This window comes from Labeo rohita, chromosome 21 (assembly GCF_022985175.1).
Source record: "Labeo rohita strain BAU-BD-2019 chromosome 21, IGBB_LRoh.1.0, whole genome shotgun sequence".
NCBI classification, from domain to species: domain Eukaryota; kingdom Metazoa; phylum Chordata; class Actinopteri; order Cypriniformes; family Cyprinidae; genus Labeo; species Labeo rohita.
In genome coordinates this window covers 11916397-11942886 of record NC_066889.1, presented here as the reverse complement: position 1 = coordinate 11942886, position 26490 = coordinate 11916397, and the positions used below count along the sequence as shown (strand labels likewise).

Below are 26490 nucleotides of genomic sequence, written 5' to 3'. Positions count from 1 at the left end.
TTATTTATTTATTGTTTTGCAGTGTTTAAGTCTGATAAATAAATAAATTAAAAAAAATCTAGAAGCCAGGCAAAGATAACTATCTATTAAGTACGATTATTTATTTGTTTTGCAGTGTAGAACGCTGATAAATAATAATAATGAAAATATGCACATCTTTTCCCGTTCTTTTCTGAATTACTGATTTTGTAAATGTACTGAAGGAGGTCCGTAAAGAAAAAATATACTATCATTTTCTTTGAAAATAAATATAAACGCAAGATATTTTTAGCTCAGTGAATGAATAACCTGATGCGAATTATGTAATGGAATAATGTTAATGTGTTAAGAATCTGGTTTTGTAAAGGTTGCAAATCTATGTGAAACTGTTTATTATATTTAGCAAAAAACAAACAAACCAAAAAAAAAAAAAAAAAAAAAAACACAAAGATATTAATTTGAGCAAGATTGAGAATTCATGTGTGGTGCTCAGCTGTTATATAGAACTATGCGAGCCGCATGCCGTTCAAATATCATGGCCTTTTAGCTGGGTCATTGCAGCTATTAATGTCTCGGGCTCGAGAGAGTTCTGGATTGTTAGAGTTATAGTTCAACACAAAATATGGGTTTTATAATTGCTCTATACTTCTTAAGTACATATTTATCAACTGCGTAAAAAAATACACGTATCCTCATTTGCAAAAAGCGTAAACTTGCTGAAAACGTCATTGGCGGATGGCTGCACGCGAACCCCGCCCACTGATTAATATTCATGAAGGGGAGTTTAAATAGCGGAGCCGTCAGCGACGTATGGGCGCTGTTGAGTGCGGTCTGGTGTTTATGCTCTTACCTGAACCAAAGACGAAAGTGTTGTCACCATGTCTAAACCACTGTCAGACCACGACAGGAAAAAACAGATTTCTGTGAGGGGGCTCGCCGGTGTGGAGAATGTGGCAGACCTAAAGAAAAACTTTAATCGCCATCTGCATTTCACGCTGGTGAAGGACAGGAACGTATCCACCAGACGGGATTATTACTTTGCGCTCGCTCACACAGTCAGAGACCACTTGGTAGGCAGATGGATAAGAACACAGCAGAGTTATTACGAGAGAGACCCCAAAGTAAGTTCATGCATGTCGAGGTTGCACCAAAACAAAAGCAAGTCCATGCATGACACGACTGCACCAAAATACATTTTTGTATGCAGTTAATAACTACATGAGTCAATGAAGCACTAATAACATCATGTCATGCAATGCAGTTTGAGCTCATCAGGTAGACTGGGATCAGCACCCTATGCAAAATCTAAATAATCAGGTTTCACTTATGGAAAGTGCAACTTTTGCACATCTTAATATAATTTAAGGAAGATTTCAACTAGCATTAACATACAGATTTTAACTTTGGGAACATGAATGACTATTTAAGATGATTGATAGCATGATCTGCACAATAATGCACCTCCAGATTATTGCACTCTGCATTGTGCATGCATAAAGCATCTTGAATCTTGATGACTACGCAGGTGATTTTTCTACTTTGATCTGTCACTGTATATTTCATTGAAATGTTACTAGAGGGACATTTGTTATATATCTTATAAATATTAAAAGGATCAAACGGCAGATACAGTATAACAAGAATGTGTCAGCATTCAAGGCATCAAAATCTGAGTCTGAAGATGAAACCGCAGCTCAGCATCCCTGACCTTTTCGTCTTTAGTCCAGCCTGAAATCCCTGGATGGAAGAGGTGTCTAGGATATAAAGGTCAAAAGTTGCTCTGTTAAAGAAAGGTCACTGTAGAAACATATATGGGATGAAGAAGGCTTATAATAAATCAGTTACATAAAGACTACAAACTTTTACAGGAACTAAAAATGGCCTGGGCTTTTTCAGAGACTTCCATTTGACTTTTTTTTCTGTAGGCGGACATCAGCAGTAAACCTTGACTTGATCATTAAGAGCTCCAATGAGACTCATGACTGTTTCCGTGAAAATGTGACTGCAGAAGTGATGTGAGAAACCGGTTCCATGAGTTCAAAGCTTTTGGATGCTGTGCAGTTGCTGGTGTGGGTAGACGTGTGGGGTTTACATTCATAGTTTAAACTGTTTTCAACATCTTGTACGACACAGTGGTCTGCACTCAGACCTTCTTCATTAGCTGCTTTACAGAATAATATTACACACTCTGTAACCTTTGCTGGTGACCTCACTGCTGGTTATTTTTGCTGGAGTCAAAATGCCAGTGTTACATAACACCAGTGACCTTCCCCAATCTCTGACTAGTCTGTTTCAGCCCGTCGTGCCGCCACACACCCACTCTCACCTCCACTGTCTCTTTCTCTCTCTTGCTTTTCATACCCAACACCAAAGGAAGGCCTAAAATGTCAAAGGCTACAACAGGGATGGTATCAGATTCCCATGTGTTAAATCATCCCTCTGCCAGGAAGTATTCAAATAGGTCTTAATAAAGTCTAAAAATAGTCTCCAGGCTAAGGGCAGACTTGGTAACCCTAAATCAATATTTTAAGTACAGAACCATTATATAAACAATGTTGCTGTATTTCTAACTGTATATGTTAAAAATAATGTGTAAAAAGTCTGTCTTATCCTCTATTAGCGTGTCTATTACCTCTCTCTGGAGTTCTACATGGGCCGTACCTTGCAGAACACTATGGTGAACCTGGCATTGGAGAATGCTTGTGATGAAGCCATGTATCAGGTAAGACTAAACAGTGAAGCCTGTGTAATGCTTTAGATGATTGCTTGAAACCTATGATTCATTACATACATTGTTCTTCAGCTGGGTCTGGATATGGAGGAGCTGCAGGAGATGGAGGAAGATGCTGGATTGGGCAATGGAGGCCTTGGTCGTCTTGCTGGTTAGTAATCTGACCTAAGGTTTGAAAGGGGAACCATCATCCTTAGTATGTATATTTTTGAATTCTGCACAATGAAGTCAGAAAATAGTGAAACCGTCTGCTTTTGTAAATTTCAAAGCTATTGAAATCTTCACAGGCATGACAGATGTGTTTCTGAGAAGGCACACTCACCTTTGGTGTCTTTCTGTTTTCGTCTGTTAGCTTGCTTCCTGGACTCTATGGCTTCTCTTGGCCTGTCTGCCTATGGTTACGGCATCCGCTATGAGTTTGGTATCTTCAATCAGAAGATCGCCAATGGATGGCAGGTAGTTTAAATGACCTTTAATACTTTGACTTGATTAAAAAAAAATGTAAGTAGTAGGGCTGCCCCCTAATAGTCGACTAACCGTTAGTCAGCGAGAAGAGACTTGGTCGACCAAAATTTTATTAGTTGCAGAAAAAAACAAAAAAATTCTCGTAAACAGCTGGTCTGTGTGGTAATATAGTACATCAGCAGGACATCCATAAGCTCAGCTATCATTCATTGACCTCAAATATGGCTTTTCATCTGAAAGACATATGTAGTAGCAACATTACATGGCCGCTCAATCTAATGTTAACCTAGAAAAATGTGCGCTATTCAAGTGTCTGTGTGGAGTGTGGAAGCTGAATAGTAGCGCACTCCCTGCATGACAGTTGAAGGCGCTCTTAAAATACTCATTTTAAGTCATTTTGGTCATACAGATTAATGTAATAAATCTTTCAAATTTGTAAGGACACCTTTTATTTGTGTGCATTTAGAATAACAACGAAACGTTGCGCTTTTGTAAAATAATTAAAGCAAGCAGGATGCAGAAAGTTGGGGAGCCTTTTAGAATTTTCTATATTTCTGCAGTAATATGACCCAAAAGATCATCAGATTTTCATGCAAATCCCTAAACTGACAAAGAGAACCCAATCAGACAATTGAGACATAAGTATATACCTTATCATTTATTTATTGAGAAAAATGATCCAGTGATACACAACTGTGAGGGTCAAAAGTATGTGAATCTTTGTTTTCAGTGTATGTTGTGACCCCCATTTCGCAGCAATAACTGCAGGGAAAGTTTCTTGTTGGTGGGTTTGCTCCTATGAATTGCTTGCTTCTAGGAGTGCTCATTTTAACCGGTTAACCACTAACCGACAGAAAAAAATTTGACCGATTAATACAATCAGTTATACGGTTTAAAGGTAATTACAAATTTTAACTTTTTTTCAGTAATTAATCAAAATATTTTAAAACGTTTGCTGAATGGTTAAAATAAAATAAAATTGCATTTTTGAGAGGAAAAAAAAGATAAATCATGTAGACCATGGTTGTTCAGTGTTCTCCTGATAGTTACCGTGGGGTCCTTGGAACCTTGCGGACTATTACACGTCTTGCTTTGGAGTGATCTCTGTTGATCGACCACTCCTGGGGAGGGTAACAATGGTCTTGAATTTCCTCCATTTGTACACAGTCTGACTTTAAATGTGTGAAGTCCAAACTCTTCAGAGATGGTTTTGTAACCTTTTCCAGCCTCATGAGCAACAGCAACTCTTTTTTGGGGGTCCTCAGAGATCTCCTTTGTTAGTGCCATGATGCATTTCCATAAACATGATCAGACTTTGTTAGATCACTGTTCTTTGAATAAAACACTGACTAATAGTCATCCCACTGATTGAAAACACCTCTGAACAGATGGACTTTCTAATTTCATGTTCAAATTAACTGCTAATCTTAGAGACTTGCATACATTTGCCACTCACAGATATGTAATATTGGATTATTTTCCAGAAAAAAAAGTATATATTTTTGTTTCAGTTGTTTGATTGGGTTCTTTGTCAACTTGTGAAAATCTGATGATATTTTGGGTTATATTTATACAGAAATATAGAAAATTCTAATAGGCTCTAAACTTTCGAGCAGCACTGTATTTACACAGGATTCCCTCTCAATATTGAAATGATTGAGGCTAGAGAACCCTAACTAATTTTTTAGAATTACTCCGGAATTACTAAAATTACTCTGCATACATCTTGAATTTCTGATAATATTAATGACTGACAGATGGAAGAGGCAGACGACTGGCTCCGCTATGGTAACCCATGGGAGAAAGCGCGCCCAGAATATATGCGCCCTGTGCACTTTTATGGTAGGACAGAGCATCACCCAGATGGAGTGAAATGGGTGGATACTCAGGTACAGCATCATCATTCATCATTTATTCAAGCTGTATGTTGAAGTGGTAATACTATATTCACAAGCCTATTTCATATTGTTTCCACAGGTTGTCTTAGCTTTGCCCTATGACACCCCTGTACCTGGATACAGAAACAACATTGTAAACACCATGAGACTGTGGTCTGCCAAGGCCCCTTGCGAGTTCAACCTGAAGGACTGTGAGTACCAGCAACAGGCTAGACTGTACTAGAGGTGCGGTCACATTTACTGTTGTCCGGTAAATTTTTGTTGGGGGCGAAATCCAGTCATTCAAATAGGAATCTATAAAAGCTTGTTTCTGCCACTGAATTAAAAAAAAGGTAACTGTGACTTTTTTTTTGGTGCTGTTTTCCATTTTTCTTTGGACAGTGGAGATGAGACAGAAAGTGAGTGGGGGGGGTGGCATCGGGAAAGGTCCACGAGGTGGGATTTGAACTCGGGACACCCGAGACGCAACTGCACCATATTGTATATAATATTGTATATAATATGTAATAATATGTAATAATATAATATGTATGTAATAATAATTATATATATAAAAAATACACAAAGTCACAGTCAATACAGCATCATCTTTTCTAGATTTTGACCAAATGTATTAAACGAAAGAAAAAAAACTGTTAACGCTTTAAAATATTTTTCAAGATATTTAAAAATGTTTGCAGCATGATAACAAAAAGCGCTACTCCCAAGTGTTTTGAGAGGAAAAACCAGCATTAGTTGGCTGTACATTGCATTTTACTATTACATTAAGAAATAATGTAGGTTAAAATACTGGTAAATAAAGCAAAACATGTACAAACATTACAAACACAGCTAGGCTATTTTAGTTCCCTTCTCTCCACAACAAATCCTCTAAAGTAGGCTAAATATAAACGTCAAGCTAAAACAAATTAATTTAAAAGCGGAACTGAAACCTACCTCTCTCATTCTGCACAAATCTAAATGTTTCCATATTCGCAACGTATCTGAATGCTAAAATATTATTTATTATGTATACTATAGGCTTTGTTCTTCACTCGCATTTTCGCGTTTCAATAATTCAAAACTCAGCAAAATTTTTTCCTTCATTTTGTTTATGATTTAAGTTAAATATATTTCAGGTATAGGCCTATATATTCCTTTTTATGTAGCCTATATAGTTTTATTCTATTTTCTCTGTTCACAGAAGCACTGTGGGTGTGTGATGTAACCTTGTGTGAATCTGTGTTCTACATTATCCTGACATTTTTGCTGGTTTCAGACACAAAAAGCTGCATATTACCTGCCATTCATTTTCACGTAAATGTAGGGCTAATGCTTGGCTGTTCGTGACATATCCTCGGATAAACTAAGGCCGGGGCATTGCCATTGCAACTTAACTATGATGAATTTATAGCTGAGCGTGGGCATTTCATTTGTTGGATGTGTCAGCATCACATTTGCATAGGCCGTATATATTGGACAGATTTTATTTTGTTTTGGCAAGTATTTAATTATTTTGTGCAGAGAAAAACGTTGGATTATGCAACAGACATGCAACTCATTGTCTCCATGCAGTTAATTAATAAAACATTGGTATCTGCCCTTTTCATGCTATTTCTGATATGCCGATGGCTTTAAAACAATCAAAAATCAGCAGATACACCGGTGCATCCCTAGTTATTAAGTCAAATTCTGAGGAAATATTCTTATTTTCTTATAATTGCATGTTTATATCTCACAATTCTGGCTTTATATTGCAATTGTGTGTTATAAAGTCAGAATTCCAAGATGTAAATCCGTAATTCTGAGAAAAAATGTTTATATGTTTATTAATTCTGACTTCATAAAATGCAATTGTGACTTCACATCATGCAATTCTGAGAAAAAAGTTCAGAACTGACATTCAAACTAGCAATTGCAAGAAAAAGAAGTCAAAATTGTGAGAGAAAAAGTTGCAGTTACCTTTTTTATTGTTTATTAAGTGGCTAAAACAAGCTACCGCAGGAATCTGGGTGTGAAATTTTTAGAATTTTTAAGTTGGTCACATAAATTTGCCATACTGTCCAACATAAACTTGGTTTGATTGTGACCTCTTTGTGAGCTGTGCTTCATACATCCTTTCATAAATTTTTGCTTGCAAAATTTTAATTATACTTTGCTAATGTGACCGCACCTTGACCAGCTTAACCATTCAAACTGGTGTCTGACTCACATGTTCTCCTCTTATCCTCAGTTAATATCGGTGGCTACATTCAGGCTGTCCTGGACAGAAACCTGGCGGAGAACATCTCTCGTGTGCTCTACCCCAATGACAACGTCAGTAAACGCACAACTGATCCTCATTTTAAATTAATTGAAAATGCTCAAACGCTCACTGATGCTCCAGAAGGAAAAAACCATGCATTAAGAGTCAGGGGGTAAAAACTTTTGAATGGAATGAAGTACATTTTTCTTATTTTGCCTAACTTTTTTTTTTTTTTTCATTTAGTACTGCCCTTCAGAGGCTACAGAAGATTATATGTTCCTAGAAGACAAAATAAGTTAAATTTACCCTGATCTTCAAATTCCAAAAGTTTTCACCCCCTGCTCTTAATGCATGGTTTTTCCCTCTGGTGCATCAGTGAGCATTTGAACCTTCTGTAGTAGTTGCATATGAGTCCCTCAGTTGTCCTCAGTATGAAAAGATGGATCTCAAAATCATACAGTCATTGTGGAAAAGGGTTCAAATACACAAAAATGCTGGACAACCAAAGATTTTGTGGGACCTGAACTGTTCAGGACAAACAAGGGACTCATAAACAGCTTTCACTAAACAAACAAACAAACAAAAAACATAGCTGTGGACCATTCAGGTAAGAACACAGTATTAAGAATCAAGCGTATGTAAACTTTTGAACGGCGTCATTTTTATAAATTCAACTATTATTTTCTCTTGTGGAGTATATGTAGACATCTTTTAAATATCTTGTAAATATCTTATTCAGGTCAGTACTAAATCCAGGTGAGTACTTTTGGTAAAGTAATTAACATTTTGCAGATTCTGAAAGGGGTATGTACACTTTTGACCTTAACCTTGACCTTTTGACCTTAACTTATCCTCATGTCATTTCAAACACACAATGAGGAAAACCCTAGCAAACCCCTATCTTTGCATAGCAACACAGAACCCCTAAAAACATCAATCTAGCAATCACTCAGGACACCCTAAAAACCATATATCATCATTCTATCAACCACACAGCATAAATTAATTGCTGTCTGCTCTTAAAGTGTATGAAAACTGAGTCTTTTAAGCTGTCAAAAAGGACTTATCATGGAAGAAAACCATTCAAAAAAATCTCTGGGTCATCTATTCCTTTAAAGACATAGCCATAGTTTCATCACATGGTTTTTACATACCTGCCTGAAGCTTTCGTGTCCCTGTCTTCTTGTAGTTTTTTGAGGGTAAGGAGCTCAGATTGAAGCAGGAGTACTTTGTAGTGGCTGCGACTCTCCAAGACATCATCCGCCGCTTCAAGGCCTCCAAGTTCGGCTCCAGGGATATCGTGCGCACTGACTTCAGCACTCTACCTGAAAAGGTTGGCATATCTAAATATCTTCTAAGGTCTCACTAAACGAGCTCTGCTCTTTGACACTACTATTAAGATTTCTTGATCTCTTTTTGCTTGGCTGCTCTCAGGTGGCCATTCAGCTGAACGACACTCACCCTGCTTTAGCCATCCCTGAGCTGATGAGAGTGCTGGTTGACGAAGAGAAACTTCCATGGGACAAGGTTTGAGATTTTAGTTTCATACAGCACCGAATGGCCACAGACTTGTAACACTAGAGGGCGACAGAGTACAGAGGAGTCTCAAAAATCATTCAGAACTTTATTACCTCATTATTTATGCGTTTAAAACATTTTTGTTTGTTATTTGTAGTAAAAGTTAAATCTAAGTGTTAAAAATCCCAAGTTTCTTTTAATATAAATGAAGTCTACTGTATAAGTTGTAAGCCAAACTGTGTTGATTTCCTCCCTGCAGGCATGGGACATCTGCACTAAGACCTGCGCCTACACCAATCACACTGTGCTGCCTGAGGCTCTGGAACGCTGGCCTATCGACCTCTTCCAGACCCTGCTGCCACGGCACCTCGAGATCATCTACGAAATCAATCGCCGCCACCTGGAGGTCCGACTTTAACACACAACACAACACATTTTACACTGAAAATGTGCGCTGCGTTTCCCAAAAGAAACTATGGTTCCAAGTTTCTGCATTACCAATAGAGTTCAATGAAACTTATGACCATAGTTAGCCAGCGATGCTTTTGGGAAACGTGCACTTAATTATTTATGATGCCGGCAAAAGCATGTTTCTTTATTGATAGCCATCCAAAAGTATCCAAAACCAAAATTTTTAACAGACATTACCATTAAAATGTTTCAAGTCAGTAAATTTTTCTTTTATTCAATGAGGATATATTTATCAAAAGTGACACTTTTAAGATGAGCTTTCAATCCTAAAAAAATATCAGTTTCCACAAAAACATTAAGCAGCACAATTGTTTTCAGCACTGATATTAAGAAATGTTTTTTGATTATCAAATCAGCATATTAGAATGATTTCTGAAGCCTCATATGATACTAAAGATTGGAGTACTGGCTAGAGAAAATTCTGCTTTACCATCATGTGAATAAATTGCATTTTAAAATATATTAAAATAGAAAATAGGTTACAATTCTAAATTGCAGCAATATTTAAAGGGATAGTTCACTCAAAAATGAAAACCTGTAAGACCTTTGTTTATCTTCAGAACACAAATTAAGTTATTTTTGATGAAATCCGAGAGCTTTCTGACCCTGCATAGACAGCAACACAATGTTCAAGGCCCAGAAAGGTAGTAAGGACATCGATAAAATACTTCATGTGACTTTAGTGGTTCAACCGTAATGTTATGAAGCTACAAGAATACTTTTTGTGTGCAAAGAAAGCAAGAATAACTTATTTATTCAAAATATCTGTCATTCTGACGTAGAACCCGGATGCTCTGCACGTTGTTTACAAGCAGAATAAGACACACACTGTACAAAACAGTCTTTGTTAACATGTCTGAAGATTTTGACTGAAGATGACTTGCAATTTTTTGCCCATCATTACTTATTTGAATCAGAATTTACACATTGACGTTCTATGTCAGAACACCGGCTCCTGCATCAACAGCATCTCACGCATGCATCATGGTACACTCATGAACACACGTTGAAAACTGACACAAATCTCTCTTTTTTTGTATTTTTTGCACAAAAACTGTATTCTTGTAGCTTTATAACATTAAGGTGCCACTGATGTCACATTTTAATGATGTCCTTACTACCTTTCTGGGTCATGAATGTGTCAGTTGCGTTGCTGTCTATGCAGGGTCAGAAAGCTCTCGGATTTGATAAAAAAAAATCTTAATTTGTGTTCAGAAGATAAACAAAGGTCTTACACGTTTAGAATGACATTAGGGTGAGTAATTAATTACAAAATTATGAGTCTTTGTGGGTTTTCCTGTGGAATTGGGCTATTTTAACACTGTTGCCGCGGGTTGTTTTTCATGTCCGCGGATTGAAGCGTCCCCAATAATGTGATATTTAGCCCATGGAATGCAAATTTTACTGGAGGGACCCCGTGTATTTTAACCCCCAGAACATGATTTTTACCAGGGAACCCCCCTCGAAACGCGTTTGGGCTAGTTTTGAGTAGCATTTGGGTGGGTTTTGTTGTGAAAACCTGGTAACCCTGGTTGGAGTCCCCTACAACAGGTTTAAATGCATTAGAAAACATTGTAATTTTCTCAGAATATACACTTAATATTACAGTCATTTCTCAATGATTTCGAAACAGTTTGTTCAAAGCAGTTTTGTCTGTAAACCCCTCACTTTCACAAGCCTACTCTGCTCTGATTGGTCAGCTGGCCAAGTCTGTTGTGACTGGTCTTTCCATATACAATGCAAGTGAAACGTTCCCACAGCCAAAGTTTAGCTGCTAAACTGTAAACACTTCACAAAACAATAATGCTGGATACGTTACTCGGGTGCTAACGTGACTAACTGAACAAAATATGTCTACTGTAATGTCTGAAGAATGACAGACAAAAGACACTGACTTTTAATTAGAATGCAGAACAGCTGTATGACAGGCGCACCAGTCTTTTACTCCCTACGTTAACCCTATAACTGCCGGTGCAGCAAAATAAACAGCAATTTCACAATGATTATAAAGTCTGTGCACTACACTACATTCTTTATTATTAAACAAAGTAATTAGAACAACGACAGTCTACATTACTTGACACATTCTTAGGAAATAGTGGGTTCCCTGTTGAAAAAAAAGCTGGTAGGCCGGTTTTAGCTGTTTTATGCTGGAAGTAGCTGGTTTTAGCTGGTTGTTCCAGCTGGTCTCCCAGCCTGACCAGCTAAGGAAGTCGCCAAAATTCCTCTAAAACAAGCTTGCTAACCAGCTAAGACCAGGCAGGATGACCAGTTAAAACCAGCCAACCAGCTTAGGCTGGTTTAAGCTGTTTTTTTCCAGCAGGGTTCATAGCAAATTATCATAACTATTTCAGTAAGACAGTAATATCGTGCTTTACCTGGAAACCTAACGTTACACTAGGTATACATCACATATCAGCACAAAAACAAACTTGATATTTTGAGCACTCAGTTGAAAATCAGTCGTTCTTACAAGTTGTGGTTTGGAGACGCTTGTTATTCCAAATACAGAAGGTATGGACTTATCTTTCATGGACAAGCATTGCATTTATCGAATCCGGCGTTGAACTCTCTGAGATTAGAGAAGCAGTCTTGGGTAAAATCACTAGCACAACAAAAGGTTTGAATTGTATTGCTGTGGTATTGTGGAAAAAATGAATTTTAACCACCGATTCTTCACATCTTGCTGTCACAGTGCAGAACACAGCGACTTTTTGACATGATGTAAACACTAAATAGTGGAAGGCAGATCAGACTGTTTGTATTTCACGGGCAAACAGGGATTATGCTAATGTGTTACCTAGTGACGTAGATCAGTAACAGGCAGAAGATTTGAAAATATGACAATTCGTTAAGGCGAGAATCGACTCTTTCTTTTGAGAGACACTATCTTTATTCATCATGCACTTTTTTGATTAACATCTTTGCAGACTGCTTACTTTTAAGGATAGCTACATTACAAACAGCAAATAAATATATTTTTTGAAAACTTATATGACCTGCTCTTTAATAATCCTTACCATAGAAACATAAAACCTTACCAACCAAAAATTTTGAATGGTAGCAAATAACAAAAAATTCCATTTCTGCTAACAGATGCAATAAAAGCAAAAAGTGAGTGAGTTTTGTGAGTGTGTTGTATACAAAACCCAGTCTGTTTGTTGTTGTAGCGTGTGTCCTCTCTTTACCCCGGTGATATGGACCGCCTGCGCCGCATGTCTCTCATTGAGGAGGGCGGACAGAAGAGAGTCAACATGGCTCATCTGTGTATCGTCGGCTCTCACGCGGTCAACGGTGTGGCACGAATCCACTCGGACATCCTCAAAGCTACCGTGTATGTAATTAAACACAAACAGCCACACCATGTTAACCAGAGATCTTTACATTGAGTTTCTCAACATATTGAAATTTAAGTCAACAGATGTAGATCATTAAAGGAGAGGTCCACTTCCAGAATAACAATTTACAGTTAATGTACTCACCCCCTTGTCATCCAAGATGTTCATGTCTTTCTTTCTTTAGTTGTAAAGAAATTGTGCTTTTTGACAAAAATATTTCAGGATTTTTCTCCATATAATGGACTGATATGGTGCCCCGAATTTGAAATTCCAAAATGCAGTTGAAATGTGGCTTCAAACGATCCCAAATACGGTTGTAAACGACCCCAGCTGAGGAAGAGCGGATCTTATCTAGCGAAACGATCGGTTATTTTCATAAAAATAATACAGTTTATATACTTTTTAATGTCCAACGCTTGTCTTGTCATGCTCTTCCCAACCTCTGTTTTTGTTCCGTGACATTTAGGGTATGTCGAAAAACTCCCATCTCATGTTCTCCCTCAACTTCAAAATCATCCTATATCGCTGTTTTACCTTTTTTGTTAAGGGTGTTTGATCTTCTTTGCATGTTCACTTTGCAAAGACTGGGTCGGTACTTCTGCAGTGATGTAGGACGATTTTGAAATTATTTTTTTAGGTTGAGGGTTCATACCCTAACTGTCTTGAGCCAGAGTACACAGAGTTCAGGGAGAGCAAGACAAGACGAGCGTTTGAGATTAAAAAGTATGTAAATTGTATTTTTTAAATGAAAATAACAATTGTTTTGCCAGATAAGACCCTTCTTCCTTGGCTGGGATTGTTTATAACTGGATTTGGGATTGTTTGAAGCGGCATTTAAACTGTATTTTGAAAGTTCAAACTCAAGGCACCATATCAGTTCATTATGTTTTCCTCAAAAAACACAATTTCTTTACGACTGAAGAAAGAAAGACATGAACATTCTGGATGACAAGGGGGTGAGTTGAACATTCACTGAATCAGTGAACAAAATGTTGTGTTCACCCCATTGACAAAACGGACAGAACGATTTGTTGCTGAATTGTTCTTACTGACTCAATCACCCGGTTGTTCTTGGTGAATAATTGACTTAAATTTCTCCTGGTTTTGAATGACATCAGCAGGGTGAGTACATAATGACTACTATTAATTTACCAAATAGATTCAAAGACTTTTACGAGATGGACCCACACAAGTTCCAGAACAAAACCAATGGTATAACCCCTCGCCGTTGGTTGGTGATGTGCAACCCTGGTCTGGCTGAGGTCATTGCAGAGGTTGGTGCAGTCATTTGTAACTTAATTTGTTGCTTGCTAACATAAATGACTGTGACAGAATCCCTGACTAATTGTGTGCACAAGTTGTAGTTTTATATAATGTATAAACTCATGGTGTGATAAGACTTATTCCTGCTCTGACTTTCTTTGGCTTGCTCTCTTATTAGAGAATCGGGGAGGACTTCATCCGTGACCTGGATCAGTTGCAAAAGCTTCGTAATTTTGTCAATGATGAGGGTTTCATTCGAGATATCGCCAAAGTCAAACAGGTTAGAAAGAAAGGATATTTGCCACATATCAATGGCCCAGTAGGTTGGGAATTTAAAAGTGAATGATGTTCTCGCCTCTTCTAGGAGAACAAGATGAAGTTCGCTGTGCATCTAGAAGAGCACTACAAAGTAAAGATCAACCCCAACTCAATGTTTGACATTCAGGTGAAGAGAATCCATGAGTATAAGAGGCAGCTGCTCAACTGTCTGCACATTATTACTTTCTACAACCGTGAGTAACTTCTGCACTTTCACTCCTATAAACATTTTTAGCTTTCACTATCGCTTTTAGTCAGAAGTGTCTTATCTGAGGAATTTTTTTTTTTTTTTTGACATTTTTGAAAGAGAAAACAACCATGAAAAATAACTAAAATACCATAAAATAGAAAACAATATTTGGCCCTCATTCCACCATTGCTATCAGTCAAGGCCTGTTTCTCCAATGAGAATGTTTAAACATTTTTGGAAGAGAAAATAAATTAATTAGTAATTAATATTAAGTAACATAAAATAAATAATATTTGCTATTAACCAAAATATTTTTGGAAAATTAGTGACTTATTTACTAATTTATAAAACAATCAGATTAAAATAAATGAAGAAATAACTATAACATAATAAATATATATATATATAAAAATATAACATTGTACAACATACACATAATCGTATAAAGCTGTTTAGAGTAACATATTATGATATCTTTTGCGTGTTACTTCTTTACAGGGATCAGGAAGGAGCCTAACAAGCAGTGGACCCCAAGAACAATTATGATTGGAGGAAAGGTGATCTCCATCTTACCACGTCGTATGACTTAAATGCCAGATGTTTATTTAATTCTCTGTTGTATTTGAATTCCGAATGTCTGATGATTATGCTATGCTTAATTCTTTCCAGGCTGCTCCAGGCTACCACACAGCTAAAATGATCATTCGTCTCATCACAGCTATTGGTGAGGTGGTCAACAATGACCCAGTGGTGGGCGACCGCCTCAAAGTCATTTTCCTGGAGAACTACAGAGTCACCCTTGCTGAAAAAGGTGACAAATTACAACATATGCGAACCACGTATGCGACTAATTTTAATGTTTGTTTTATTTTTTTTATTTAGCTTGTTTTATTTTTGATCAAATCTTAATATTTTAATCATTTAATTTAAGTTTTTATCATTGGAGCTTTACTACCAGTGTTATTTTAAATAAGATTCTTTTATAGTTTTATTAATATTTTGAATTAGGGTTTTTTAAATATATATTTTATATATATTATTTTATTTTTATTTTTTTATTTTTTAAGTGTTTTTAACATATTATTTTTAGCTATTTTAGTAACATATTATTTTTTAGCTATTTTAGTAACATATTATTTTTAGCTATTTTAGTATATATGATAGTATATGATAGTGTATATATATATATATATATTCAGTCAAAAGTTTTTGAACAGTAAGATTTTTAATGTTTTTTAAAGAATTTTCTTCTGCTCACCAAACTTGCATTTATTTGATTAAAATACTGCAAAAGCAGTAATATTGTGAAATATTTTTACTATATTTTTTAAAATAACTGCTTTCTATTTGAATATATGTTAAAAGTAATTTTTCAGCATCATAACTCCAGTCTTCAGTGTCACATGATCCTTCAGAAATCATTCTAATATGCTAATTTGCTGTTCAAGAAACATTTATTATTATTGTTAATATTTAAAACAGTTCAGTACCTTTTTTAAAGATACTTTGGTGAATAAAAATATCCAAAGATCAGCATTTATCTGAAATAAAAAGCTTTTGTAACATTATACACTGTACCATTCAAAAGCTTGTCAGTATATGTATATTAAACTTACTGTTAAACTGTCTTTAAAATGTTAAAGACATTTGTAATGTTACAAAAGATTTCTATTTCAGATAAACACTGTTCTTTTGAACTTTCTATTCATCAGAAAACCTGAAACAATTCTACTCGACTGTTTTCAACATAATAATAATAAATGTTTTTGAGCAACAAATCAGAATATTAGAATGATTTCTAAAAGAGCATGTGACTGGAGTAATGCTAAAAATTCAGCTTTGCATCACAGGAATAAATTACATTTTAAAATATATTCAAATAGAAAACATTTATTTGAAATAGTAAAAATATTTCACAATTTTACTGCTTTAAAACAGATCCACTTATACAACCTTAATTTGACCTGAAAGTCTGAGTCATGTGATCATAAAGATTATGCCTTTTAATGTTTTTTTTTTTTTTCTGTCAGCGATCCCTGCGGCTGACCTGTCTGAGCAGATCTCCACAGCCGGCACAGAAGCTTCTGGAACAGGCAACATGAAGTTCATGCTGAATGGAGCGCTGACCATCGGCACCATGGACGGAGCCAATGTGGAGATGGCAGAGGAAGCAGGAGAAGACAACCTCTTCATCTTCGGCATGAGAGTGGACGATGTCGATGCCATGGATGCTAAAGGGTTGGGAACAATATTGATTGTAATACTAATAAAATACTTCTTTTTAAAATTACTGTACTTTTTGGTAGATTTAAAGGGATAGTTCACCCAAAAATGAAAATTCTGTTGTGAATTATTCACCCTCATGTCGTTCCAAACCCGTAAGACCTTCGTTCATCTTCAGAGCACAAATTAAGATGTTTTTGATGAAATCCAAGAGTTTTCTGACCCTGCATAGACAGCAATGCAATTGACACATTCAAGACCCAGAAAGGCAGTAAGGACATCATTACAATAGTCCATGCGACATCAGTGGTTCAACGGTAATTTTATGAAGCTACAAGAATACTTTTTGTGTACAAAGAAAACAAAATTAAGTTTATTCAACAATTTCTTCTCTTCCCTGTCACATGGACTATTTTAATGATGGCCTTTTACTGCCTTTCTGGGCAGTTGCATTGCTGTCTATGCAGGGTCTGAAAGCTCTCAGATTTCAGATTGTTTCTTACGGGTTTGAAACAACATGAGGGTGAGTAATTAACGACAGAATTTTAATTTTAATTACTTTAACTAAAAGTAAGTACTCACGTAATGTATGTACTGTATTTGACATGACCTCCTTCCATCTGACAGATACAACGCATCAGAGTACTACAATCGTATTCCAGAGCTGAAGCAGGCCATTGACCAGATCGCAGGGGGATTCTTCAGCCCAAAACAGCCAGACCTCTTCAAGGATATCGTCAACATGCTGATGCACCACGATAGGTAGAGAAAGAAGAAACACATTACCACAAACAAAGATAGACAATAAAAGACAGCATTGTTTTTCCTGTTGTACAAGAGAAATATAGTGACCACAATTTGGAATTATTTTTATAGTAAGATTTTAACAGTATTACTAGGCTTACAAAATTGTTACCAGATACAGTTGAAGTCAAAAGTTTACATACAATTTGCAGAATCTACAAAACGTTAATTATTTTACCAAAATAAGTGCGATCATACAAAATGCATGTTTTTATTTAGTACTGACCTGAATATTTCACATAGACATTTACATATAGTCCACAAGAGAAAATAATAGTTGAATTTATAAAAATGACCCTGTTCAAAAGTTTACATACACTTGATTCCTAATACTGTGTTGTTACCTGAATGATCCACAGCTGTGTTTTTTGTTTAGTGATAATTGTTCATGAGTCCCTTGTTTGTCCTGAACAGTTAAAGTGTTCTTCAGAAAAAATCCTTTAGGTTTTCTCCATTTTTGTGTGTTTGAACCCTTTCCAACAATGACTGTATGGTTTTGAGGTTCATCTTTTCACACTGAGGATAACTGAGGGACTATTACAGAAGGTTTAAACACTCATTGATGCACCAGAAAGAAAAAAAACATGCATTAAGAGACGGGGGGTGAAAACTTTTTGAATTTGAAGATTAGGGTATATTCAATTTATTTTGTCTTCTGGAAAACATGTAAGTATCTTTTGTAGCTTCTGAAGGGCAGCACTAAATAAAAAAATATAATATTTAAGTAACATAAGACAAATTAACACATCTTCATTCTGTTCAAAAGTTTTCACCCCCCGGCTCTTAATGCATCATTTTTCCTCCTGGAGCATCAGTGAGCATTTAAACCTTCTGTAATAGTTGCATGAGTCCCTCAGTGTGAAAAGATGGATCTCAAAATCATACAGTCATTATTGGAAAGGGTTCAAAAACAAAAAAATGATGGAAAACCAACAAATTTGTGAAACCTGAAGGGTTTTTCTCAAGAACAGCGGGCAGTTTAACTGTTCAGGACAAACAAGGGACTCATGAACAACTATCGCTAAACAAAAAACACAGCTGAGGATCATTCAGGTAACAACACAGTAATAAGAATCAAGTGTATGTAAACTTTTGAATGGGGTCATTTCAGTTCAACTATTGTTTTCTCATGTGGACTATATGTAAATGTCTTTTATGTGAAATATCTTATTCAGGTCAGAAATAAACAAAACATACCATGCATTTCATATGCTCCCTCTTATTTTGGTAAATTAATTAACATTTTGCAGATTCTGCAAGGTGTATGTAAACTTTTGACTTCAACTGTATGTATAGCATCAACCCTGCAAACATACACAACTAATTATATAATCTATCTAGGTCTTTAAATGAATTATTAATCTAAATAATATGCTAATGCAGAACATATTTCAATCACACTCGTATATAAATCATATATGTTTCTCCCTACACAGGTTCAAGGTGTTTGCTGACTATGAAGACTACATCAAATGCCAAGAGAAAGTCAGTGCTTTGTATAAGGTGAGTGTAAACTCTTTGTTACATTGCCAAAAAAAAGTAAAATGAAGAATTTTAATCATGATTATTTATAATTCTCTTTCCACTGACAGAAACCTAAGGAATGGACCAAGAAGGTGATCCTCAACATCGCCGGTTCAGGCAAGTTCTCCAGCGACCGCACCATCTCTCAGTACGCCCGTGAGATCTGGGGTGTAGAGCCCACTCTGGAGAAGCTTGCTGCACCTGATGACCCTAAATAAACCTCCACCTGCCCTTCCAGCAACCTGTATGATCGAGAAACACTAGATGCTTACTCTTGAAGAATCCAGCTATGCCTATGTCTTGCTCTGTCTTACTATGGGAACCCGTATGGAATCTGTCAATCTTCAATTTCAAACGTTCTGCCTCATTCACTTCACAAACAATCAATAACTTCAACAAACCCAATCAATGTTCAACAGGTAACACCTCTATCAGCATTATTCAGCAAAAAACTAAGATGTGTTTCCCAAAACCAATTTAAGCCTAAGAAACTATTGGCACCAGTGGTCTCTATAGGGTTACAATGATTTTGGGAAATGCTCTGGAGCGCATAGTCAGAATAAGATGAGGAAACATCAAATCCCAGAAGGTTCTTAATGTTATATTTGGGTTTTGACATTCAATAGAGTGTTTTTCCTTGTCTGAACTGCTCAAGCATGGCATATTTGGAAAAAAAAAATCCAATTAAATCCAATCTCAAATACTGTTGCATTTGGCTGCTATTTCTTAAAGGATTAGGAACATGCTTAAAATGACAAGATTGTCAGTAATGTGTGCAAAATGGCTGGCGTAGGGGGTCACGGTTGCTTTTAAAGCGAGACAGTAAGCATCTCTCAAGCATATGTGTAAATTTGTGGTTGCTGCTTGTACTTTTAACACGTTTTTGGACTCTGTAATGTGTAAAAGTCAAAAATCATACACCTAAAATCCTAACAAGTTATCCCAGGCCTTTTTCAAATTGTTTTTTTGTTAAAGAACAACAAAATTATGTAATAAACTACAAATAAACCTCTGCGTTTTCTCATTTCTCACCAGTTTGCTAAGAATGAGAAAGAAGTGTTATGTAAACACACACTCGATGACCCATTCATGCTTGACACTCGAGCACTTCAGTATTTACCCACGTGTGAGCAATGTCCTACACACAGCCTGTTTTAAAACAGGGTCAGTTTAACAACATGCATGACGTGCAGTATTTTAATGGCTAACCAGCAGTGTCTAGAGTTTGGGTACTCTGCCTCGATTGCGTAAGGAATGCTAAATCAATCCCCTTTGTACCTTCAACCTTGAGGTCATCTCACAAACTGGCAGGGGGATGCAAGAAACTGGCTCAATCTGTCGCAATGTGTTTTGTGAGACGGTCTACGCTCTGTAATTTGCTGTGGCAGCTGGTGTTGCTCTTCACTGGAGCGATTTGGAGATAAACGGGTCTTGACTTTCCGTTCACACTGCAGAACGGAGGGCACTGGATTATCGCAGACGTCTGTTGCTTCAGTTTAACAACAGTCTGTGCCAAATCTATGTGGCTAGAATGATTGTATACTCAAGTTAGTACAGGTGGAGTTTGTCACATTAACAGTGAATGACGACAATGTATTCAATGTTCAACCGGTAGCTTCTATGTCAGCATTATTCAGCGAAAACTACGATGATACAGGATAAATCTATGCAATCACAAAGAGACATATTTTTCTCTTATTTTACATTCATACACATCAATACTCTTTCGTGCCGCTTACATTATGGCACACAATCTCCCAGCAGCCACAGTTTTATGGGACTAGATTGTAAAAAAAGAGAGAGAGAAATCCTTTCAATGTGCGTGTGTGCATAAGTTCAAGATTATTTTTATTATTATTTTTCTCCCATGTCACCTCTAGCTTTCTCGCTAGTTATGGCATTATTTGATGCTGCTTTGAAAAAATGTGTAAAAAAATCAAAAATATTATATATATATATATATATATATATATATACAGTGCCCTCTACAAATGTTGGCACCCTTGGTAAATATGAGCAAAGGCAGCTATGGAAATAAATCTGCATTGTTTATTAAAAAATTCACAAAATTCTAACCAATCATTGAAGTAAAAAGATAAAAAGTGGGAGGAAAATCTCATTATGAAATATTTTTTTTACTCTGGTTCACATTGGCCACAATTATTGGCACCCAATTATTGCAAAGTCCTTTTCCCAAGATAACAGCTCTGAATTTTCTCCTACAATCCCTGGCGAGTTTGGAGAACACCTAACAAGAGATCAGAGACCATTCCCTCATACAGAATCTCTCCAGAAGGGTTCAGGTCAGGGAACTGGGACAGCCATGGCAGAAGCTTCATTTGGTCCTCAGTGACACATTTTTGTGTTTGTTTTGGATCACTGTCCTAATTGAATATCTAAACATGAACATAGATTTCTAATAGTGACAGTCAGGTTTAGATTTTTTTTTTTTTTTATCTCTTAGTATTTGATAGAATCCATGATGCCATGTATCTAAACAAGATGTCCAGGATTTCTGGCAGAAAAATAGACCCAGAACATTAAAGATCCAGCAGTTTATTTAAATGTGGGCATGGGGTACTTTTATCCCAAACCCATCTGGAGTGTTTGCTGCCAAAAAGCTGTTTTTTTGTTTCATCTGACCATAGAAGCCAGTCCTGTTTGAAGTTCTAGTCGTATCTGACAACTTAATATGCTGGAGTCTGTTTTTGGATGAGCAAGCAGGATTTCTCTTGAAAGCCTCCTGAACAACATGTGGTGATGTAGGGGCTATTTAAATTTTTTTAGGCTTTCTGGCCCAAGACTCAACTAATCTGCAATTCTCCAACTGTGATCCTTGGAGAGTCTTTGGCCACTCAAAGTCTCCTCCTCACCATCCATTATGACGATATAGACACACGTCCTCTTCTAGGCAGATTTGTAACATCTTTAGTTGATGGGAACTTCTTAATTATTGCCCTGATGGTGGAAATGTGGATTTTCAATGCTTTAGCTCTTTTCTTAGAGCCAATTTCTATTTTGTGAAGCTCAGCAATCTTGTTCTGCACATCAGAACTATGTTCTTTGGTTTTACTCCTTGTGATGGACAATTAAGGGAATTTGGCCTTTGTGTTTCTCATATTTAAAATCCTGTGCAACAGGAGGTTATGGCTGGACAGTTTCATGCTCCTAGCTCCACCCTGGTGTGCTAAAAAATGTAAATATGAATGCAAATATATTTTAGATATTTTACTCATAAGAATTTCTAGGGGTGCCAATAATTGTGACCAACGTGAACTAGAGAAAAACATTTGTTTCATAATGAGATTTTCCACCTAATTTCCATTGTTTTACTTCAATGAAGGGTTAGAATTCTGTGAATTTTTTAAATAAAAGATCAAAAGGATAAACAATGCAGATTTATTTCCACAGCTGTCTTTGCTCATATTTACCAAGGATGTCAATATTTGTGGAGGGCACTGTATACACACACACACACAATTATAAATGGTCACAAAATTTTAAAATATATGTATTTAAATGAAAAACAATAAACGTCTAGAATTATATTTGTTTAATAATTACTCCTAGTAATTATTAAATATTGCTGTTATTATTTCTGTTAAAAAGTTTGGGTTCAGTAAGAGTTTTTCTTTTTTTTTCATGGTTTCATGGTGTATTTCAAAAAGAGAAAAAATCCTTTCAATGTGCATATGTTCAAGGATATTTTTATTATTATTATTATTCCTTGTCACCTTTAGCTTTCTCACTAGCTATGGAATATATTCAAACATACATAAATATATATACACACACAGGTACAAAGTAAAGAAAGTAACTGAAACATGAAAAATGTCTATAATTATATTGGTTATAATAATAATAATTGACACCCTATTGAATTTCATTGTTTTCTGTATCAGGACATTACAAAAAATTATCTGGTCCTTGGCAGCTAAAAATTGGAAAATAAAGCCTTAGACAAACATCATCACATGACAAATCACACAGTGTCAATATTTATTTAAGAAAAATACAGCCAAGAGGGAAAGGCCATGTGTGCCAAATTAGGACACCCTATGTGTCAGTTGCCTGTAGATCCAATTTTAGCAGCAATAACTTGAAACATTCATTTTCTGCGTGACTTTATCAGTCTCTCACATCATTCTGGAGGAATTTGGACCACTTCATTCATTTCAACGTTGCTCCAGTTTATTGAGGTTTGTGGGCATTATGCTCAGCTCTTACCACAGCATTTGAGTCAGGATGAGCTCTGGACTTTGACTGGGCTATTGCTACACCTTGATTCTTTTCTTTTCAGCCATTCTGTTGTAGATTCTGTTGGGATCATTGTCCTGTTGCATGACCCAATTTTGGCCTAACTTTAGATGTTGGACAGATGCCCTCGCAATGACTGTGAGGTGCCCAGGTCCTGTGGCTACAAAACAAGCCCAAAATTATCAGCCCTCCTCCAGCATGCTTGTCTTTTGGTATGAGGTGTTTGTGTTGACATGCTCTTTAGGTTTTCACCAAGCTTGGCGCTGTGCATTATGGCCAAACATCTCCACTTCGGTCTCGTTTGTTCAAAAGACATTATTCTAGAAGACTTGTGTTTTGTTCAGATGCAACTTCGCAGACCTAAACTGTGCTGCAATGTTTTTTGTTTTTTTTAAATAGAATAGGCTTTCTTCTGCCAAGCCTTCCAAACATGCCATTTTTGTCCCATATTTTTCTAGTGGTATTGTCATGAACTTTATCATTTAACATGTTAACTGAGGCCTGTAGAGTCTGAGGTGTGGTTCTTGGGTTGTCTGCTATTTCTTTGAGCTGAATTTTCTGGGACGTCTACTCCTGGAAGGAGAGGTGTCTGTTTTAAATGTCTTCTACTTGTGAATAAACTTCAAATTATTTGGAATAGGCTGTATTACTCTTCTCAGATTGATGGCAGCAACAATTGCTTCTCTAAGATGATTGCTGATGTCTTACCTCCTTGGCATTGTGTTAACACACACCTGAAGGCTCCAGACCAGCAAACTGCCAAAGCTTATGCTTTTATAGAGCCGCTCAGACTTGCTGATGATCAGTTAATCAAAGGTATTTGATTAGCAGTGCTTGACTGTTATTTACCCTCTTGATTCCAATGTTAACAGTAAGGGTGTCCTAACTTTGTCAGTAAATAATGACACGGTGCAATTTGTCATGTGTTGTTGTTCATCTGAGGTTTTATTTTTAAAATTTTAAGACCAGCCAAGGACCTTGTTTTTTTTTTTGAAATGATGTCCTGATACAGGAAACCCTGGAATTCAATAGGGTGTCCTAACTTTTCACATAACTGTATATATATATATATATATGTAGGTGCATCTCAAAAAAATTAGAATATCCTGAAAAAGTTCATTTTTTGTTCGTAACATTTCAAAAACTGAAACGTTTGAAAATATTTCTAAAGGTTTTTTTGTTTCAATTTAGATGATTAGAGCTTACAGCTCATGAAAGTCAAAAATCCACCATCTCAAAATATTAGAATATTCCTAAGATCAATCAAAAAACTGATTTGCAAAGTAGAAAAGTTCAAGTTCTTTAATGTATGTTAATTTATGCACTCAATACTTGGTCGGCAGCACAAATTACAGCAAATCACTTGCTCCTAGCACAAATTACAGCATCAGTGAAGTGTGGTGTGGAAGTGATCAGCCTGTGGCACTGCTGAGGCACTACTGAGCCTTCAGCTTGTCTGTATATTGTTGGATCGACTGTTTCTCATCTTTCTCTTGAAAATATCCCATAGATTCTGTATGGGGTTCAGGTCAGGCATGTTGGCTGGCCAATAAAGCAGGTGCTAAAGTCCTGCTGGAAAAGGATATCAGAATCTCCACAAAGCTTGTCAGCAGATGGTAGACGACTGCATTGATAAAACACATTGGACCAACAACAGCAGACATCACGACACCTCAAATCATTACTGACTTAAGAAACTTTACACTAGACTTCAAGCAGCATGGATTCTGTGCCTCTTCAGTCTTCCTCCAGACTCTGGGACCAAGATTTCAACTTGAAACGCAAAATTTACTTTTATCTGAAAAGAGGACTTTGGACCACTCAGCAACATTCTAGTTCTTTTTCTCCTTAGCCCAGGTAAGATGCTTCTGACGTTGTTTCTGTTTCAGAAGTGGCTTGGTAAGCCTTTTCCTGAAGACGTCTGAGCGTGGTGACTCTTGATAACTCCAGGTTCATTCTACTCCTTGTGAAGCTCTCCCAAGTGTTTGAATCAGCTTTACTTGACAGTATTCTCAAGCTTGCAGTCATCCCTGTTGCTTGTGCACCTTTTCCTACCCAATTTCTTCTTTCCAGTCAACTTTGCATTTAATATGCTTTGATACAGCACTCTGTAAACAGCCACCCCATTCAGTAATGACGTTCTGTGACTTACTCTCTTTGTGGAGGGTGTCAATGATTGTCTTCTGGACCATTGCCAAGTCAGCAGTCTTCTCCATTAGTGTGGTTTCAAAGAATACCTGGAATTTATACTGTAGGGATTGTCATTTAATGAAACTCAAATGTAAATATTCTAATATTTTGAGATACTGGATTTTTGACTTTCATGAGTTGTATGCACTAATCATCAAAAAAAAAAATAAAATTAAATTAAATTAAAAAAAAAAAAAAATTTGAAATGTTTTACTTTACATATACTGAATCTAGAATATATGAAATTTTCCTTTTTTTAAAATAAGTTACAATAAAAAAAATTAACTTTTTCATGTTATTCTAATTTTTTGAGATGCACCTGTATATATACATACAACTATAAAAAGTTTTAAAAATATATATTTTTATTTAAATTGTCTATAATTATATTTGTTTAATAATTAATCCTAAACATTATTAAATATTACTGTTATTTACTGTTAATTACTGTTCAAAACTTTGGGTTCAGTAAGAGTTTTTCATGTCTTTTTTTTTCATGGTCTCTATATGCTTACCAAGTCTGCATTTCTTTAATAAAAAAAACAGCAATAATTATTATATACTGTAATATAATTGTATATTGTATTATTGTAATATGGTATATTTTAAATAATTGTAAAATCATTCTAATAGGTTGATTTGAAGCTCAAGTAACATTTCTTATAATTATCAATATTGAAAACGGCTGTGCTGCTTAATATTTTTCTGGGAGCCGTGATAAAGTTTTTGATGAATAGGAACAGCATTTATTTGAAAAAAAAAAATTGTAACATTAGAAATGTCTCAACAGTCATTTTTGATCAATTAAATGCACCCTTACTAAAAGTATTTAAAAAAAAAAAAATGATCCCAAGGTTTTGAACAGCAGTGTATAAAACAATACAACATTTTTAAATGATATAATTAATGATATCAATGTAAATATAAATACAAAAATAACATGAAAATATATATTTGCCTATATGGATATCTTAGAAAGAAGATTAATCACAAGGGGGTCATAAAAAGTTCATAAAAAGTGCAAGCATAAAAGAAAAAAAAAAAACCCTGATCACACACAATGGCATGACAATAAAACTGATACAATTTTTTTTAGA

The 26490-nt window shown here is 35.9% G+C and overlaps 1 protein-coding gene across 1 annotated transcript; it reads left to right on the top strand.

Annotated features, from left to right (window-relative positions):
- The first annotated feature begins 779 nt into the window (after positions 1-779).
- pygma (phosphorylase, glycogen, muscle A) lies at positions 780-19958 on the top strand. The gene is made up of 20 exons (XM_051092279.1): positions 780-1100; positions 2600-2701; positions 2783-2861; positions 3063-3166; positions 4933-5064; positions 5153-5264; positions 7286-7368; positions 8487-8630; positions 8732-8824; positions 9075-9221; positions 12457-12620; positions 13784-13898; positions 14066-14167; positions 14252-14399; positions 14894-14952; positions 15065-15206; positions 16426-16633; positions 17246-17380; positions 18859-18925; positions 19015-19958. Exons 1-20 carry the CDS (start codon positions 858-860, stop codon positions 19162-19164), a joined length of 2529 nt encoding a protein of 842 aa, XP_050948236.1. The 5' UTR covers positions 780-857; the 3' UTR covers positions 19165-19958.
- The last annotated feature ends 6532 nt before the right edge of the window (positions 19959-26490 follow it).

What these genes read in the sequence shown, in the direction of transcription:
- pygma (XM_051092279.1), top strand. Translation starts at nt 858, where the DNA reads ATGTCTAAACCACTGTCAGACCACGACAGGAAAAAACAGATTTCTGTG. An exon ending in ATTACGAGAGAGACCCCAAA is followed by an intron (nt 1,101 to 2,599) that starts GTAAGTTCATGC and finishes ATCCTCTATTAG; the next exon opens with CGTGTCTATTACCTCTCTCT. An exon ending in AGAAACTTCCATGGGACAAG is followed by an intron (nt 8,825 to 9,074) that starts GTTTGAGATTTT and finishes TCCTCCCTGCAG; the next exon opens with GCATGGGACATCTGCACTAA.